The 15,227-nt window shown below is 43.7% G+C and overlaps 1 protein-coding gene across 1 annotated transcript; it reads right to left on the bottom strand.

Annotated features, from left to right (window-relative positions):
* Positions 1-412: 412 nt before the first annotated feature.
* On the bottom strand, positions 413-8,684 carry ZNF394 (zinc finger protein 394). Its single transcript, XM_046667012.1, has 3 exons — positions 8,075-8,684; positions 5,784-5,910; positions 413-1,495 (listed from the first exon to the last, which is right to left on the bottom strand). Exons 1-3 carry the CDS (start codon positions 8,501-8,503, stop codon positions 417-419), a joined length of 1,635 nt encoding a protein of 544 aa, XP_046522968.1. The 5' UTR covers positions 8,504-8,684; the 3' UTR covers positions 413-416.
* Positions 8,685-15,227: the final 6,543 nt, after the last annotated feature.

Below are 15,227 nucleotides of genomic sequence, written 5' to 3' on the forward strand. Positions count from 1 at the left end.
TTCTGGATTAGAAAGTATTGGAAATCCTCTCTACCATCTAAGTAGACGACAATTCTAGGTGACTAAAATTAATTCCTGGGGAAGTAACTGGAGTGGGGAAGATTGCAGAGGTCCAATGCAGAGGTAGGAAGAGTGAAGAGACAAGGACAGAACTCTGTCGCGTGTCAGGCTGCTCTCGTCAGAAGGCTCTTCCATGGAACCCTCTTAGGAGGGGCTCCTGACTTCTGCATTCCTCCCTCCCAGCCACGCTCTATCCAGGTTTGTATCGAGACGAGTCAGACTGAATCTGTCCTGGGTGTGATGCCCAAGGAACTATGATCCACAAGTGACTGAAATACTCCAAAAGCCAAAGAATGTAATTTGTGGGCAATGAAATAAAAACAAGAAAGAAACACCACGGCTCATGCAGAGGGACGTTAAAACGATGGGACTTTATTTCTATGGATTCTTTGGTGTCGGATAAGGTGTGGACTCTGTCTAAAGCTCTCCCCACATTCAAGACATTTGTAAGGCTTTTCCCCAGTGTGAGTCCTCTGGTGTGTAATGAGGGTCGCGCTCTGACTGAAGCGCTTCCCACACACAGAACAGCCATAAGGCTTCTCCCCAGTGTGGATTCTCTGATGCTTTGAGAGGTCAGAGCACCGTTTGAAGCTCTTCTCACATTCTTCACACGTGTAGGGTCTCTCCCCTCTATGGATTCTCTGATGTCTAAAACGGCTGGAAATAGGGCAGGTTTCCCCACACTCGTTACACTGATAGCGCCTCTCTGCTATGTGGATTCTCTGGTGCCGGTTGAGATGTGAGCTCTGCCTGAAGCTATCCCCACATTTGGGACACGTGTACGGCTTTTCCCCGGTATGTGTCCTCTGGTGTTTAATCAGGGCAGCACTCTGACGGAAGCTCTTCCCACAGTCCTGGCATTTGTAGGGTTTCTCCCCAGTGTGGATCCTCTGGTGTTTAAAGAGGTCCGAACGCTGTTTGAAACTCTTCCCGCAGTTATCACACTGATAAGGTCTTTCTTCCCGGAACCACCTCTGGGTCTTAAAAAGGCCCGAACTATGGAAATTTTTCTCACTGTCAGTAGACTTGTGAGGTCTCCCTACTCTATGTTTCACACTGTCTAAACTCTGTCTGCAGCTGTTCCCACGTTTGTCCCCATTAACAGGCCTCTCTGCTGCCTGGACACGCGGACAACGAACAAAGTCTGATCTTGCGGCACTCTTCCCAAATTCATTCAATCTGGAGTCTCCCTCTTCTGTGGGACCATTCTTGAGATCTGAGGTGCTGGTGAGTCCTTGCTCTTCGGGAGAGTTTTCGAGTTTCAGCGATGAGGGGTCTCCTGACTGCTTTCCTACCCTGTCCTCGGGGGTGTCACCACACTCGGAAAGCAGGGGAGCCTTCTCCTGGGAACCTCGTGGTTTCCCCTGTGGCTCTACTTCTTCTAGAATTTCTTGCTTTGGAATCAACTCTTTGTTCTCAGGTCTAGTTTCCAAACCTGAAACATTGAAAAAGAACTGCTGACATTTCATCCCTGTGCAAGAGTGAAATAAGCAAGTGCTAGCAGAAAAACAACCTACAAGAAACCTTTTTAATATTCTCCTTGAAACCAAGCCAAAAGTTAAATTATTTCCATTAACCTGTCAGATGTGCTCACATTTACCTGCACAAACTGTGTTTCTTTCCTTTTACGCTTGTGCCTACAGCCACCAGCCCCTCTCTTCTCCCCGGCCCGACTCCTCTGTTGTATGAGTCACCGTATCATAAGAGGCAGCTCTGGAGGGGGTGTTGAGAGGACATACAGCCTTTACCCCATGAACGAAGGGTGATTTAACAAGAGAAACGCTATCCACGTGATGAGTTAGAGTAACAAACATAGCAGGTGCCACCAATGTCTGAGGGCAGGGTCTGGGTTGGAGACCCATCTAAGACTGATGGGAAGTCTATAAAAGAACAGTCAAGCCACCAGATTCCAGCCCCCAATCCGGAACTTCTGCAGTTTACCCTCTGGAAAGGCTCAATCAGATAAATTCTATATCAGGGACATGAGGCATGGCTGAGAACATGGGATGGGTACCAGTTTCACATCAGGAGAGTCACTAATTCGTAAACCTCAGTGCACTGTCCTTTGCTCAGGCCCAAACTGTTGGTTTCCAAGTTTACATCCTCCAGGCAGAAGGGCTTCATTTCATAGGCTTCAGTCCCCATTGTACCCTCAGCACCTACAACAGCACCTAGCTTACTGCAGAAACTCAATAAAATATCTGTTGAATGCCTCTCTGTGGTACAACTTACCAGCCCTGGCCAAAAGACCTAGAGACACCGGCAAACAGGAAATCCCTAGTAAATCAGCACCTGGTGACCGACCCTACCGTGAAGATCACCAGTTTACAAGTCCTACCCCAACACACAGTTTCCAGGCAGAATTCTTGAGTTTGACTACTAAATACGCATGGAAAGTGAAAGGTTACCAACATTTCAGGAAAACTTCTGATATAAATGCCGATAAAACATGGAAGGCATGAAACAAGAAAATTTAATAACCCATAATTAATATTCTTAAATAGGATATTGCATCCAGGAAACAAGGAGGCCATAAGAAAAGGAATATTTAAAGAACAGGAAAAAGCTCTTGAAAATATTAATGAAAGCAGAAATATTTTAGCATTAAGAGTTGGAAAATAAAGCTAAGGAGAGCTCCTAGAAAGTGAAACAAAAGATAAAGAAAAAGGAAGGGGTTGGGAAGAACCTTACAGGATCAGTCCATGAGTTTCAACATCCAACTGAAAGAAATCCCAGAAATAAAACAGAAAAAATTAGATAAAAATAAATAACTCAAAGACATGGCTGTCTAAATTATAAGGGCCCACCAGCTACTGAGAACAATGAATAAAAATAAATAAAACCAAACCTCACACTAAAGCCAAGCCATTGTGAAATTTCATACAAGCAGGAATAAAGAAAAGATTCTAAAGGCTTCTATACAGAACAAATGGATCACACACAATGGATAAAATATCACAGTGGCCTCAGATTTCTCAACAGCAACATGGCAAGCTAGCTAGATTCACTATCTTCAAAATTCAAAGGTAAAATAATTTCTAACGTGGAATGCTGTATCTAGCTGTACTATAATCCAAATGTGAGAGAGGAAAAAAGATATTTTCAGACATGCAAATTTTCAAAAAATGTAGCTCCCAAGTATATGTTCTCTGGAAGACACTGGAGGATGTTCCCCATCAAATCAAGGAAGTAAACCAAGGAAGAAAATGGTATGGGATCCATGAAAGAGAAAAGGAATTCCAAGGTGATAGTGAGGGAAAGTTCTAGAACAACAGCTGTGTAACAGGCCTGGAGAAAAAGCCCGTTCACACTGCAGCAGAAGGTCCAGGAAGATCTCGCCAAGGGGGAGATGAAAGTGATGGCGTATCTGATACACCTGAACACGCTGAGAGGAATTTTACATTTTCAACAGAAAGCGTGTGCATGAACTAGTGTTCAGTAGTTAGAAAAGTAGGCACACGCAAAACAAAGCACTATTAATTCCAGGGAAAACTAAAACCTGTAAAATAAAAGAACATACAATCGTATATATGATGTGGGTGAATACAGATAACATCTACATAAGCAGAATATTGAAACATTATATTAATGAACAAAAAGACTGATTTAACTATGAGAGAATTACAGACTGCTAAATGTGTACACATTGTGGGGACAGAATTCTTGTCTTCCTCCATAGGCAGTCAGGAGATAGGAACTGAAATTGGGGGAAAAAAACAGCAGAATAAGCATCTTATTTAGAAATATGAAAATAAATACCACTGGAAAGAGTTAAAAGATTTTAAAGTTGTTCTCTCTGCAAAGATGAAAACAGGATTGAGAAGGCCTGATATTTTCCTAAGAAGATTTGAAAAACATAAACCATAAAGTAAAAGATTGAAAAAACCTGACTATATTAAATTTAAAAATTCTATATAACAAAAGATGCCATGGTGAAAAGACAAGCCACCTATATAACCAATAAATAACAAAGGATTAGCATCAAAAATATAAAGAGCAGCCACAAAGCAATTAAGAAAAAGATAACGGAGGAAAGGAGAGGAGATAAGGGTATTAACAGGCAATTCACAGCAGAGGAAACCAGGATGTCCCAAAGGTATCTGGGAAGATATTTAACCCAGTAGAGATCAGGGGAAGGCGACAGGATACCTACCCTTCACTCATCAATCCAAATATTATCTACTGAGCACCTACTCTGTGCCAGGCACTGCTCTAGGCACGTGGGAGACATTAATGAACAAAACACACAAAATCCTTCCCCTTGGGAAGTTTATATTCCAGAAGTGGCAGTCAGACAATAAACATACATAAAGTAAATTACACAGGATGTTAGAGGGTGACAAATGCCATGGATCAAGTGGAGCAAGTAAGAGATGGGTCAGCAGCGTGGGAGGAGGAGACAGGTAGGCAAAGTGCAGCATTAAACCGGATGCTCGGGTCAGGCCTCAGTGAAAGGTGAGATCTGAGCGAAGACTTGAAACAGGTCAGGGAGTGTGCTTCATGGAGATCCAGAGGAAGAATATTCCAGGCAAAGGGATCAATCAGAGGAAAGACCATGAGGCAGGATGCCCGCCATGTTCCAGGAGCTGCAAGGTCAGTGGGGCTGGAGCAGAGTGAGTGAGGGAGAGAGTAGGAGGTAGGTGGGTGAGGTAACGGGGCCATGTCACATTAGGGATCCTAGACTTTTACTCTGTGTGAAATGGGGAGCCACTGCAGGTTCTGAGGAGAGGTGTGACATAACCTAACATTTTAAAGGGAGCAGTTGGGCTACTGTATTAAGACATCATGCCATCAGCTGGACACCCACTGTTGACAAGGATGTGGAGAGAGAAGATTTCTCATATACTGCTGGTAGGCATACAAATTGGGTACAATCCTTTGGACAGCAAGATGGGCATATATCCCTAAGTATATTCTCTTCAGAAACCCGTACATATGAACACAGGGAGAAAAATACAAGAATGTTCGATATAATAGTGTTTGGAACGGTGAAAAATTGGAAGGCTTAATGTCCATTGACAGGACAATGGATAAATGAATTTTAGAATGTTCATATAATGAAATATACAAGTGATAAAATGAATAAACTAGAGTTATATGTATCAACATGGATAAATCTCAAAAATGTAATGTTGAGAAAGAAGGCAAGGTACAAAAGAATTATACAGTAATATCATTTATATACCATAAAAACGAATAATATGTTCACATGTTTATATATTTACAAGTTTATACACATGCTTATAGCGAGAGAGAGACAGTGTGTGTGTATGTTGCTACATGTACGCAAAGAAAGAATATAAAACACACACAGAAATGATCAATACCACAATCAGGATATTCGTTGCCTCTGGAGAAGGAGCAAGGGGAACGGCTTCAGGGAGGGCACACAGGGCTTCACTTATAGCTGTTACATATTGTTTCTTTGAAAAAAAATATAAAGCCAATATGGCCAAATATTAAAATTTGATAAACTAGGTGGTAAATACACAGATGCCCATTATACATTTTATATTTTTCTGTATGTATTTTATTAAAAATGAACCAAAATAAAAAGCTGACTCTATCACTTAACAGTACAGAACAGAAAGATCCTTCTTGGGTCACGAAAGAGACTCCAGCCGAGGCTCTCAACCTGTGTCTGTGAGTGGCAGGCTGGCTCAGGGATCTACTGAAGCAGGCCCTTCACAAATCACACACGGCTGGACAGTCACGGCACTTACTCGGCGAGACCGTGTCCCCATAATCCTTCGGTGCGCTCTCCCTGTGGAAGTCCCTCTGAGCTGGGTCTAGACGCTCCCATTCCTCCCAGGTTAGAGACACAGCCACATCCTCGACCGTCACCAACCCCTGAAACAACACGAGACCTGCCCTCAGCACCTGCTGTCCCAGGATAGTTACCATTAGTCTCAGGATGAGGCCAGACTCCAGAGAGGAGTCCGCAAGCACTGAGAATCAATTGGCAACCAGGGCTGTTGAGTCTCTCCCAGTGAGTCTTGCATTGATGGGGGACTTTCAAAGTGACCAGACAGAGGGTAACATTCTCCTGCAGTCCTGAGAAGGCTTCTGTGGACTGTCTACGCTAATTTGGGGTAAGAGCAAAATAGTCATTTGAGTTATATCACTGTGACTTATCAAAATGGAAAGCTGATATGGTTTGAGAACATACAGATAACCAGCAAGTCTGGAGCTCCAGTGCTGGCTCTGAGACAGTTTCCTAAAGTGTGAAAAGGTACGAAGATGAAGGTACCCCACGGACAGCAGGTGCTCCGTAAGATTTCCTTTCCCTTCCCTTGACCACTGTGTCATGAGATAATTATCCAACAAGATGCTCTTTTGAGATGGCTTATTTAAATGTAAGTTGACCATTCTCTGAAGGGAAAGCCACAGTTCTTGGGGAAAGTTCTCAAACTGGTGCAGGGAGACGGTTGTGTAGGTTCCAGTGATGGGTCACAAACTGACTCCAAGCCTCTCTCTCGCTCAATGATGGGAAGGGAATGTATTTTTTAAATTTTCTGTTAAGTTTTGTAATATTTTATGTTATCTTCTGACATCTTTAAACAAAAAGCTTTTTGGCCGGGGAGACTGCCCCTGGGAGGGGGAGCCAATTAGAGAGCAAAGGGCTCAGTGGAGACTGGTTAATCCAGAGCCAGACGTCTTCTATCTGAGCCATACACCCCAAGAGGCATCAATCCTCTGCCTTAATCGTCCCAGGGCCAGGTACCAGGCAACCCGGGACCACTGCTATAATTGAGAGCCCACTGAAATTATTCAAACGAGCCAACCCTAAACTGTTCACCCAGCCATCTTGCCCTTCCCTCCAATACTGCAAAATAGGCTCTGGCCTAAACTTCCCCCTAGCTCCTGTCATCCGCCTCCTGACCACACTGGTCTCTTTCCCATGAGGCTGTGTGGCATGCGATGCCTCTTAACTCTAACACCTGAGTGTAATAAATTTTGGTTTTTTCCTGAACCTCTCTTCTGTCTCCTTGTAAAGGAAAAACACACTCCTGTCTCTTCTACTCTCAACACTGAATACTCTACTTACAACACTACTTCACTTCTGACGCCAGATGTGTGTGTTTCCACATGTCAAGCAATTCTGTGACACCAGCTGAATGTCCTACAGTTTAACTCAATTCTGACATTACCTACCTGGAGACAGAGTCAGATCCCACAGGTTAAAGGCTCAGTCCTACGAGACTGCGCCCTCTCCAACTTCAAATGCCAATCACAAGTCCAGTTCTTACCTACCGACCTGCTTCTGACCAACCGGCTATAGAGCAGAGGTTCTTCCAACCCCCTTTGGGTTCAACTAATTTGCTAGAGCAGCTCCGGAACTCAGGAAAACAGTTTACTTACTAGATTACCAGTTTATTATAAAAATATATAACTCAGGAACAGCCAGATGGAAGAGATGCATAGGGCAAGTTCTGGGAGGGTGCCAAGCTCAGGAACTTCTGTCCCCCTGGAGTTGGGGTGCCTCAACCTCCCGCTAAGTGGATACCTTCACCAACCTGGAAGCTCTCCGAACCCCATACTATTGGGATTTCACGGAGCCTTAGTTATGTAGGCATGATCAATTATTATGTCCATTTCCAGGCCCTCTCCCTTCTTCAGAGTACTATTATCAATTGTGGGAGGAGGGGGTCCCCAAACCGTTAAAAACTAAAAACGGATCCTCACATTCAAAGTGGTGGGGAATTGCTGTTCTGGCATAAGCAGTTCAATGACATGAGTCCACTTTCCATCCTGACATCTTTCCTTCCCAAATAGTCTAGTCAGACAAGAGGGTCTCTTACAATGGGCAAACAATACTCCCCTGTTGTTTTGGGCTGAGAGGTCTATACGTGCTGGATGGATTGTCACTGTTTCCTACGGAAAGGGAAGAGTTTCATGCACATCCTGAAGTTCACAGAAAATGTAATAACGCAGAAAAGAACTTCGGAGACTCACAGCACCCCATCCACCTCCATTCCCCACACTCCAGCCCGAGAACGCGTTCACTCCTCACCTGGGGTGAGGTCCCATCAAGCGCTCCCTGCAGGGCCCGCACGGCGGCCGCCGCCTCCTCCCCGCTCTCCGGGCACTGCTTCCGCACCCACGCCTGGAGCTCCGGGGGCAGGATGGTCAGGAACTGCTCCAGCACCAGCAGCTCCAGGATCTGCTCCTTCGAGCGCATCTCAGGCCTCAGCCACCGACGACAAAGGTCCCTGAGCCGGTTCAGCGCCTCTTCGGGTCCGGCCGCCTCCTGGTAACGGAACTGCCTAAAACGCTGTCGAGAAGTTTCGGGATGCTGACAGTCCCTGGACGGGGCGGACTCCCCGAGCGAGTCTTCCTCCACTTTCACTACCAAAAGCCCATCACGCGGGGGCGGCGCGGCGCCCCCGGCCCTCGCGGCCACCGTCCGGGCCCCGGCCTCAGTGTCACAGCTCGAACTCATCCTCCCCTCTCACGTGCTGACTGTGCCGGAGTTTTGCCTCCAGGTGAGAAGACAGCGAACCCTGCGAGACGCCCCGGAGCTCACCGCCCCGCCCCAGAAGCAGGGGTGCACGGCTGTCCGGTCCCCAGCAGGGTTCCACCCCGCCCGGGGCCCCGAGAGACTCCTCCCACCCGCAGTTCTTGCACCCAGAACCCTCCCCGGCCGGTGACCGCAAATATGAACCCAGGCCGGAAGTGCGTCACCGACTCCCTGCGGTGCCCACCCATCTCGGGCTTTTCTGGGCCTCTCTAGGCGCCCCGGAGGACTGAGATGCATCTTGGTGGTTTGCCGTCCTCGCGGTTTCCGGAGGTACACTCCTTGTGTATCTTGCCTTGTGGAGCTTATAGGCCTTAAGGTGAGGGAACTGAAGGATAGTCTTCTTTTAAAGCTTAGGTATCATTCTTTAACACACTGTCCGTGAATAACGTTTTGTAAATTTTGTTTTAGGAAAAGTTAGAGGTCCAGCTGTACAATGAGGGCTAAGCAGTCATTCATCCACGTGGGTATTCACTGAGGCAAGACAGGTTGGTAGAGTATCTTCTACATGCCAAGACGCCGTGCTTGACACCATAGATACAACACTGGGGGAGACATGGTCCCTGTCCTCAGGTTGCTGACAGTCTCCTCAGAGAGACAGACACAAACAAATCCTTTCTGAGCGGTGTGGTAAATGCACACTTTAAGGTGTACACAGTGTTCATTTGTATAAACAGAGGTGGAAATAATCACTCATGGTTGATGGGGAGGATACAGTGAAAGACTTCACAGGGGAAATTAAAGCTTAAAGAGTCCATGTGGACTGAAGACTTCTTTTTTTTTTTGGTGGGGAAGATTGGCCCTGAGCTAACGTCTGTTGCCAGTCTTCCTCTTTTTGCTTGAGGAAGATTGTTGCTGAGCTGCCATCTGTGCGTCTCCTTCTATTTTGTATATGGGACGCCACCACAGCATGGCTTGATGAGTGGTGTGTAGGTCCTCGCCCAGGATCCCAAACTACAAACCCCAGGCCACCAAAGGAGAGCACACGAACTTAACCACTATGTCACCAAGTCCTCCCATGGGGTGCTGAACATGTGAACCTGGGGCTGCCCAAGCAGAGTGGGCCACTATGCCACGTGAAGACATATTTTAATTCAAAAATGGTTTAGATAAATTCATAGGTAATAAATCCACAAAAGATTGTGTCATCCTCTCTGACATTGTTTTCTATGCCCAGCTCTCGTAATGCCTCACACTCGGTATCAAAGTTGCCAAGGATTTTGTCCTATGCTAAGCCCAACTCTTCTGTTCTGTCATTTTCTCCCTCTCTCCCACTTTTAAATGTTGACATGGACCCTGCCATCTCTCCTCTTCTTTTCTCTGCTACTCTGGTTTCTATTACGTATATCTGTTTTCTGGTCTTACATTGAATATACAAATCAATCACTTCCTAAAGAACTAGGAGTTAAAAAGCAGATAGAAGGACATCCAGATTGTTTTGTGTTATAACATGTTGTTTCAACCAAAGGTTGTTTTTTAAAAAAATGCATCCTTCATGTACTAGAACTTTAAAAAACAAAGCCAAGAGGCCAAACTCTTTGCAATTCATAAGAAAAAGTATTTTTCACTGAGAAAGAAAAGGCGATGGGCACAGTCTATGCTTGTGTGCCTATTTCCTCCTCGTGGGTCCAGGATCTTTGTGTTGTTTTCTTTTAACTGCTAGTTTAAAAACTGATGAGTTTGACATCTTTAAGACGAGTATAACTGACGATAAATGAAGAAGGATAGATATTTTTTGAGGTCGGGGCAGAAGAGATATAAAGAGTGCAGCTTGCTGCCTACCTTGAGTTCAAGCAGCACACATTCAAATTAATTTACTCTTGTTATTGCTACAAGGACAAAGAACAAAGAAAACAGCTATTATAGATGGTTATTCATTGTAAACAGACTAATCAAGCACTGTTAATGTAGGCTGAGTTGTGGAATGCAAAAACAGTTTTGTTGAACAGAGCTTGTCCTTATGAATGGAATTCCCTGTAAGGAACTTCACTTGTGATCTGCATCATTAAAAATATCAATGTTCACTTCTAATGAAACTTCACCTTCTTTCTTAGTCATGAAGAAATTCCACAAAGCACTTTTGTATCAGGAATTGGGCAGCGGATGATTTAATCTTCATCTCATCCAGGGAAAGGTTTTTTTAAAAATCTTTGTCTTCTGCTGTGGCACTAGTCCAAGGTGTACACACAGCCACAGGTGACAGGGCTACATGAGGCCTTGGCTTCTCAAAAACAGACAGCATTGCCATTTCCTGAGAGCCTGTTAGAAATGCAGAACTTCCAGCCTTGCTCCAGACCTGCTGAATCAGAATCTGCATTTTAAAGAGATCCCCAGGTGATTCGTCTACACACTTAATCTTGAGAAGCAGTGATCAGAGGAAACTTTCTGAGCAGTACAAGACAGTTAACTATTGTGTACATAGAGATAAGCTGGAGCATACATAAGCCGCATCCACTATTCTTTGTTATCTGTAGTGCAGTTCTCTGCTACTCATACACATTAAGTATTTTGTGAGAGAAGATGATGTGAAGAAGAGCTGTCTCCCAGGGGAAATCCTGGAAGGACTGACGCTCCACTGGCAGGCGTCTTACCTCCAAGCATTTGAAACTAAGCTTTCATTCAGTTTGCAATAGGAGTAAATGACAAATTGTAATTTGGGTTATTTTTTAAAACTTCATTTTAAAATATTTTGTGCTGATTTGATTTTGACCCTAGGACTCTACACGACTGTAACTTTTAATCATAAGATGTTGGAAAATATAAGATACCAAAGACTTATTTAAGTATCATAGAAACCTTTGCACCCCATGTACTCAGAAAAGTCAAAAGCAGATAATAATCTAGTGTTTAATGGTGGAAGATTTTTTCCTAGTGTTTTTTTTCTTGCTTCAAGAAACAGAATATATAATAAAAATACAATAACCATCTTTTACATGTTTCATATCCATTCATATTTCAATGTTCAGAAAAGCAAATCATGCAATGAAATGAAGGATACTATATGGTAGTTTAACATTTAGATTAAATCATCTGCATTATTTAACAAGTGAGGAATTATCCAAGTTATGTTATAGGTAAATTCATTTTTAAAATTCATTTGTTTAAATGAGTACAATTAATGTCCTGGTTTATGAATACAGAGTCCCAGGCAGGGTCAGAATTCCATATGACATCTCTATGGACTAAAGTTTAAATTATAAACTAATACTTTATCTGAAAGTTGTGCAAAAGCAAAGGTAGTCCACCTCTACTTTAGGCTTCAGTAGCTAAGTGGTTGTAGCATTCTGTCATGATTTGTTTTGTTTAAACATTAATAGGACATGAAACATGCGAAGACAGATTTTTCAGGATTAGTTTTTATGACAAATCCACTTCTAGAGAAACAAATTCACTACTCTCAAGGCTCAGATTTGTCATTCTAGACATTTGGAGCAATATGTCATAATTTAATGACATTACTTGTCACATGTTTAGATCTGATCTCTCCAAACGGTTTGAAAGTCCCTGGAGGGCAGAAACTGCACAAGTCTACTTATTCATCTGTGTGGGAACACTATCATCATCTGGCAGGAAGGCAAAAGCTCTCTTCCCAGTATTGCAGGACAAGGTTCTACTAGGGTTGGGTAGCCAAGGATGGGGGAGAGAATTAAGAGCAGAATGCAAATTCATAAATAAGAGAACCCTTTATAGTACAGGCAAACCTAGCTCCAGAAAATACCCACCTATACTAAGTATGGAATCTCGAAGAGAATATCAAGTACTCTGAGGACAGTAAAAGTACATTTCATCTCCTCCCAGCAAGGAGAGATGTAAGTTTGGTCTGCTTACCAGTCTGCCTCCACCAGCTTCTGTCTCTTGGTTGTGTGACTATGGACTCTGATCATGATATACTAGTTTGCTTAGCTCTTTTCTCCCTTTCTTCTGTGATGTAACGTTTGCCTTCATCTGCAGAATGTCAAGTGCTTTCATTTGCTCTCAGTGATATCCCTGAATGGAATATTTCTGTGTTCCCAATGCCTTCTTTGGTGATTTGTACACAGAAGTTAACCGAAAAATGTGAGCTGCCTCGCCTTTAAAACAGAATTAAGTGAGGGAATAATTAAGTGAGAAAAGGAAAATAGGGCAGGGATAAGTAAGATAAAGCCAGGGATAAGATGGGATTACAAATTGCCTAGTGTAAACTCCGGTGTACTGGCAAAAGATAGCTCACAGTTTGGCTCTGAAAAGCCCCAGCAGCCAATTCAAGAAGAAAACAAGATCAGTTACACAATTTGCAGTGTATCTTGGGTAAAAGCAAACTAAAATTAGTGACTTAGGAGAAATCCAGCTATTCTTGGTACCAAGAGAGAAGAGAAATTTCCTATGAGTGCTCAGAAAAAAGATACTATGTGACACAGTGGACAGTGTCTTAACAAGATCTCTGTGGTAAATAAGATTAATGGATTTTAATGCCCCTTCAATGTTAGCTGATGGCAGGTGTCAAAGCACAGTTCAAAAAAGCTTATTCTGTGAAGCAAGAAACGAATGAAGTTTAAGGATTCAGCTCTCTTAAGGTCTAGTTTAATATAAGGACAAAATTCAAAGTGCCTAGACAGCACTTTCCAGAACTTTTACGATGAAATGAAGGCTGACAGTTATGTGCAAAATCCATTCCCAGCACTGGATCATCACCCATTTCTCTCCTCTTAAGATGGAACATCTTATTGTGGTAAAGGTAAAACAAAAAAGAGAAAATACTAGGTATTTCTCCCAAAGGTAAAACAAAAAAGAGAAAATACTAGGAATACACTTCATGGTTCCTCCTGTCAAGAAGTAGAGTCTACTTCCCCATCTTCTGAATTTGGCTGGCCTGGTAGCTTGCTTTGACCAACAGAATGTGGCAGAAGCCACACTGTGTGAGTTTCAAGCCTATGTATCAAGAACTCTCACAACCTCTGTTCTCTTGCTCCTGGAGCCTGCCACCAACAAGAGAACAAGTCCAAGCTAGCCTGCTGGATGATGGAGACATGTAGCCCAGTCGCCTCCTGCCACTCCAGCTGACAACCAACCAATCCCCAGAAGGAGAACTGCTTAGCTTACCAGCAGCTGACTGAAGACAGAAGGAGCCCAGCGGAAGAGCCACCTAGATAAGCCCAGACCAAATTGCCAGCCCACCGAGTCAGAAGCTAAACAAATGGTTACTTTTTCAGGTCACTAAGTGTGGGGGTGGTTTGTTATGCAACAAAAGGTAACAGACATACTTTCATGTCTTTTTAGTTTTAAAAAAACTAGACCAACCCAATTCACAATATTAACAAAAAAAGATAAAACACTTAGGAATCAACATAACAAGATATGTGCATAAACCTATATGAGAAAAACTTTTAAAACACTCCTGAAGTATCCAAAAGGAGGCCTTTTTCCACAAATGGAAGGACACATCATGTTCTTGGATAGGAAAACCAACTTTGTGGCAACGTCGATTCTCCCTAAGTTAACATAAATTAAAAATGATCTCAATACAGATTTCTTCCTGGAAATAGAAAAATTGAGTCTAAAGTTAATTTGGAGAAAATAAAGAATAATACTTTGAAAAAGAATACAATTGGGGTCAGTCACCTTAAGAGATATTAAAACCAGTTATTAATCCTCAGTAAATTAAAACAGCACGGTATTATCACATGCGTAGACAAATAGAACAATGCAACAACAGAAAATCTAGAAATAGACCACAGAACATATGCGAATTTATTACACGACAAAGGCAACGGGGGATAAAGACATACTTTTTCGTAAATGTTGGGACAACTGGGTAGCGATTTGGAACAAGATAATGTTGGATCCAGACTTAATATCATACATCGAGATTATTTTGAACGGATAAAGACCCAATGTTTAAAAGTGAAACTATGCAAAATTCTAAGTGTAAAAGGAGAAACCAAAAAATAGTACAATGCACCAAACATACCGCAGTGTCAGTTTAAGTGTGTCCAGCTAAAGCTCTCTTTGGAAACAGTAGGGGATTTTCTGAATTTCTTCATTTCCATAAGGTAGACCACAGAGCTAGCAAGACATTCTCAAAACGCCATCCCTGATTTGAGTGAAATTTATCCTGTACACTAAAACATAACCCGCGGAGTATCCAAGGATCTGCGCATTTTGATTCAGAGCGGAGTCGGCGAGCCTCATTTTCGCGATGTGTAAAAGAGTGGCGATAGTGACTTTTGTCCTGCCTGTCGAACAGCTTTGTAAACGGATACAAAAATGAGAGATTATTAAAGATGGGCTCTCTTGGCTAGAGAAGGCTTGCACAGACGACGCCCCTCTCTTCCCAGGAACACGAGGCCTCCGCCCCGACCCTCACCAGCCTGGAATACAACCGACCCGGACGTTCACAGCCTCCCAGGCGGAGGCACTAGAGGAAACGCCTTCCTGCCTTTCCGCATTCTGATAGGCCCGCGAGCCCGAGGCTGCGAAGAGAGCCGCGGCCCTATTGGCTAGCGGCCGTGTCCCGCGCGGGGCTTCCTGGGAGATATAGTTTCGGGAGTTGCAGGCTCCGGGGACTCGCGGGTGTGACGTCAAATGTGTTGGCCCTGTGAGCTGACCGCGGCGGTGGAGAGGCGGGTGTGTCCGGAGACGGGGTTCAGGGAGTGGGGAGGATTCAGGTGAA

This window comes from Equus quagga, chromosome 7 (assembly GCF_021613505.1).
Source record: "Equus quagga isolate Etosha38 chromosome 7, UCLA_HA_Equagga_1.0, whole genome shotgun sequence".
NCBI classification, from domain to species: Eukaryota; Metazoa; Chordata; class Mammalia; order Perissodactyla; family Equidae; genus Equus; species Equus quagga.

Excerpts from the sequence above, each read along its gene's own strand:
- ZNF394 (XM_046667012.1), bottom strand. The coding sequence starts at position 8,503 with ATGAGTTCGAGCTGTGACACTGAGGCCGGGGCCCGGACGGTGGCCGCG. Across the intron at positions 5,911-8,074 it reads TTGATGGGACCTCACCCCAG|GGGTTGGTGACGGTCGAGGA; the intron begins GTGAGGAGTGAA and ends GTGTTGTTTCAG. Across the intron at positions 1,496-5,783 it reads TGGGGACACGGTCTCGCCGA|GTTTGGAAACTAGACCTGAG; the intron begins GTAAGTGCCGTG and ends TCAATGTTTCAG.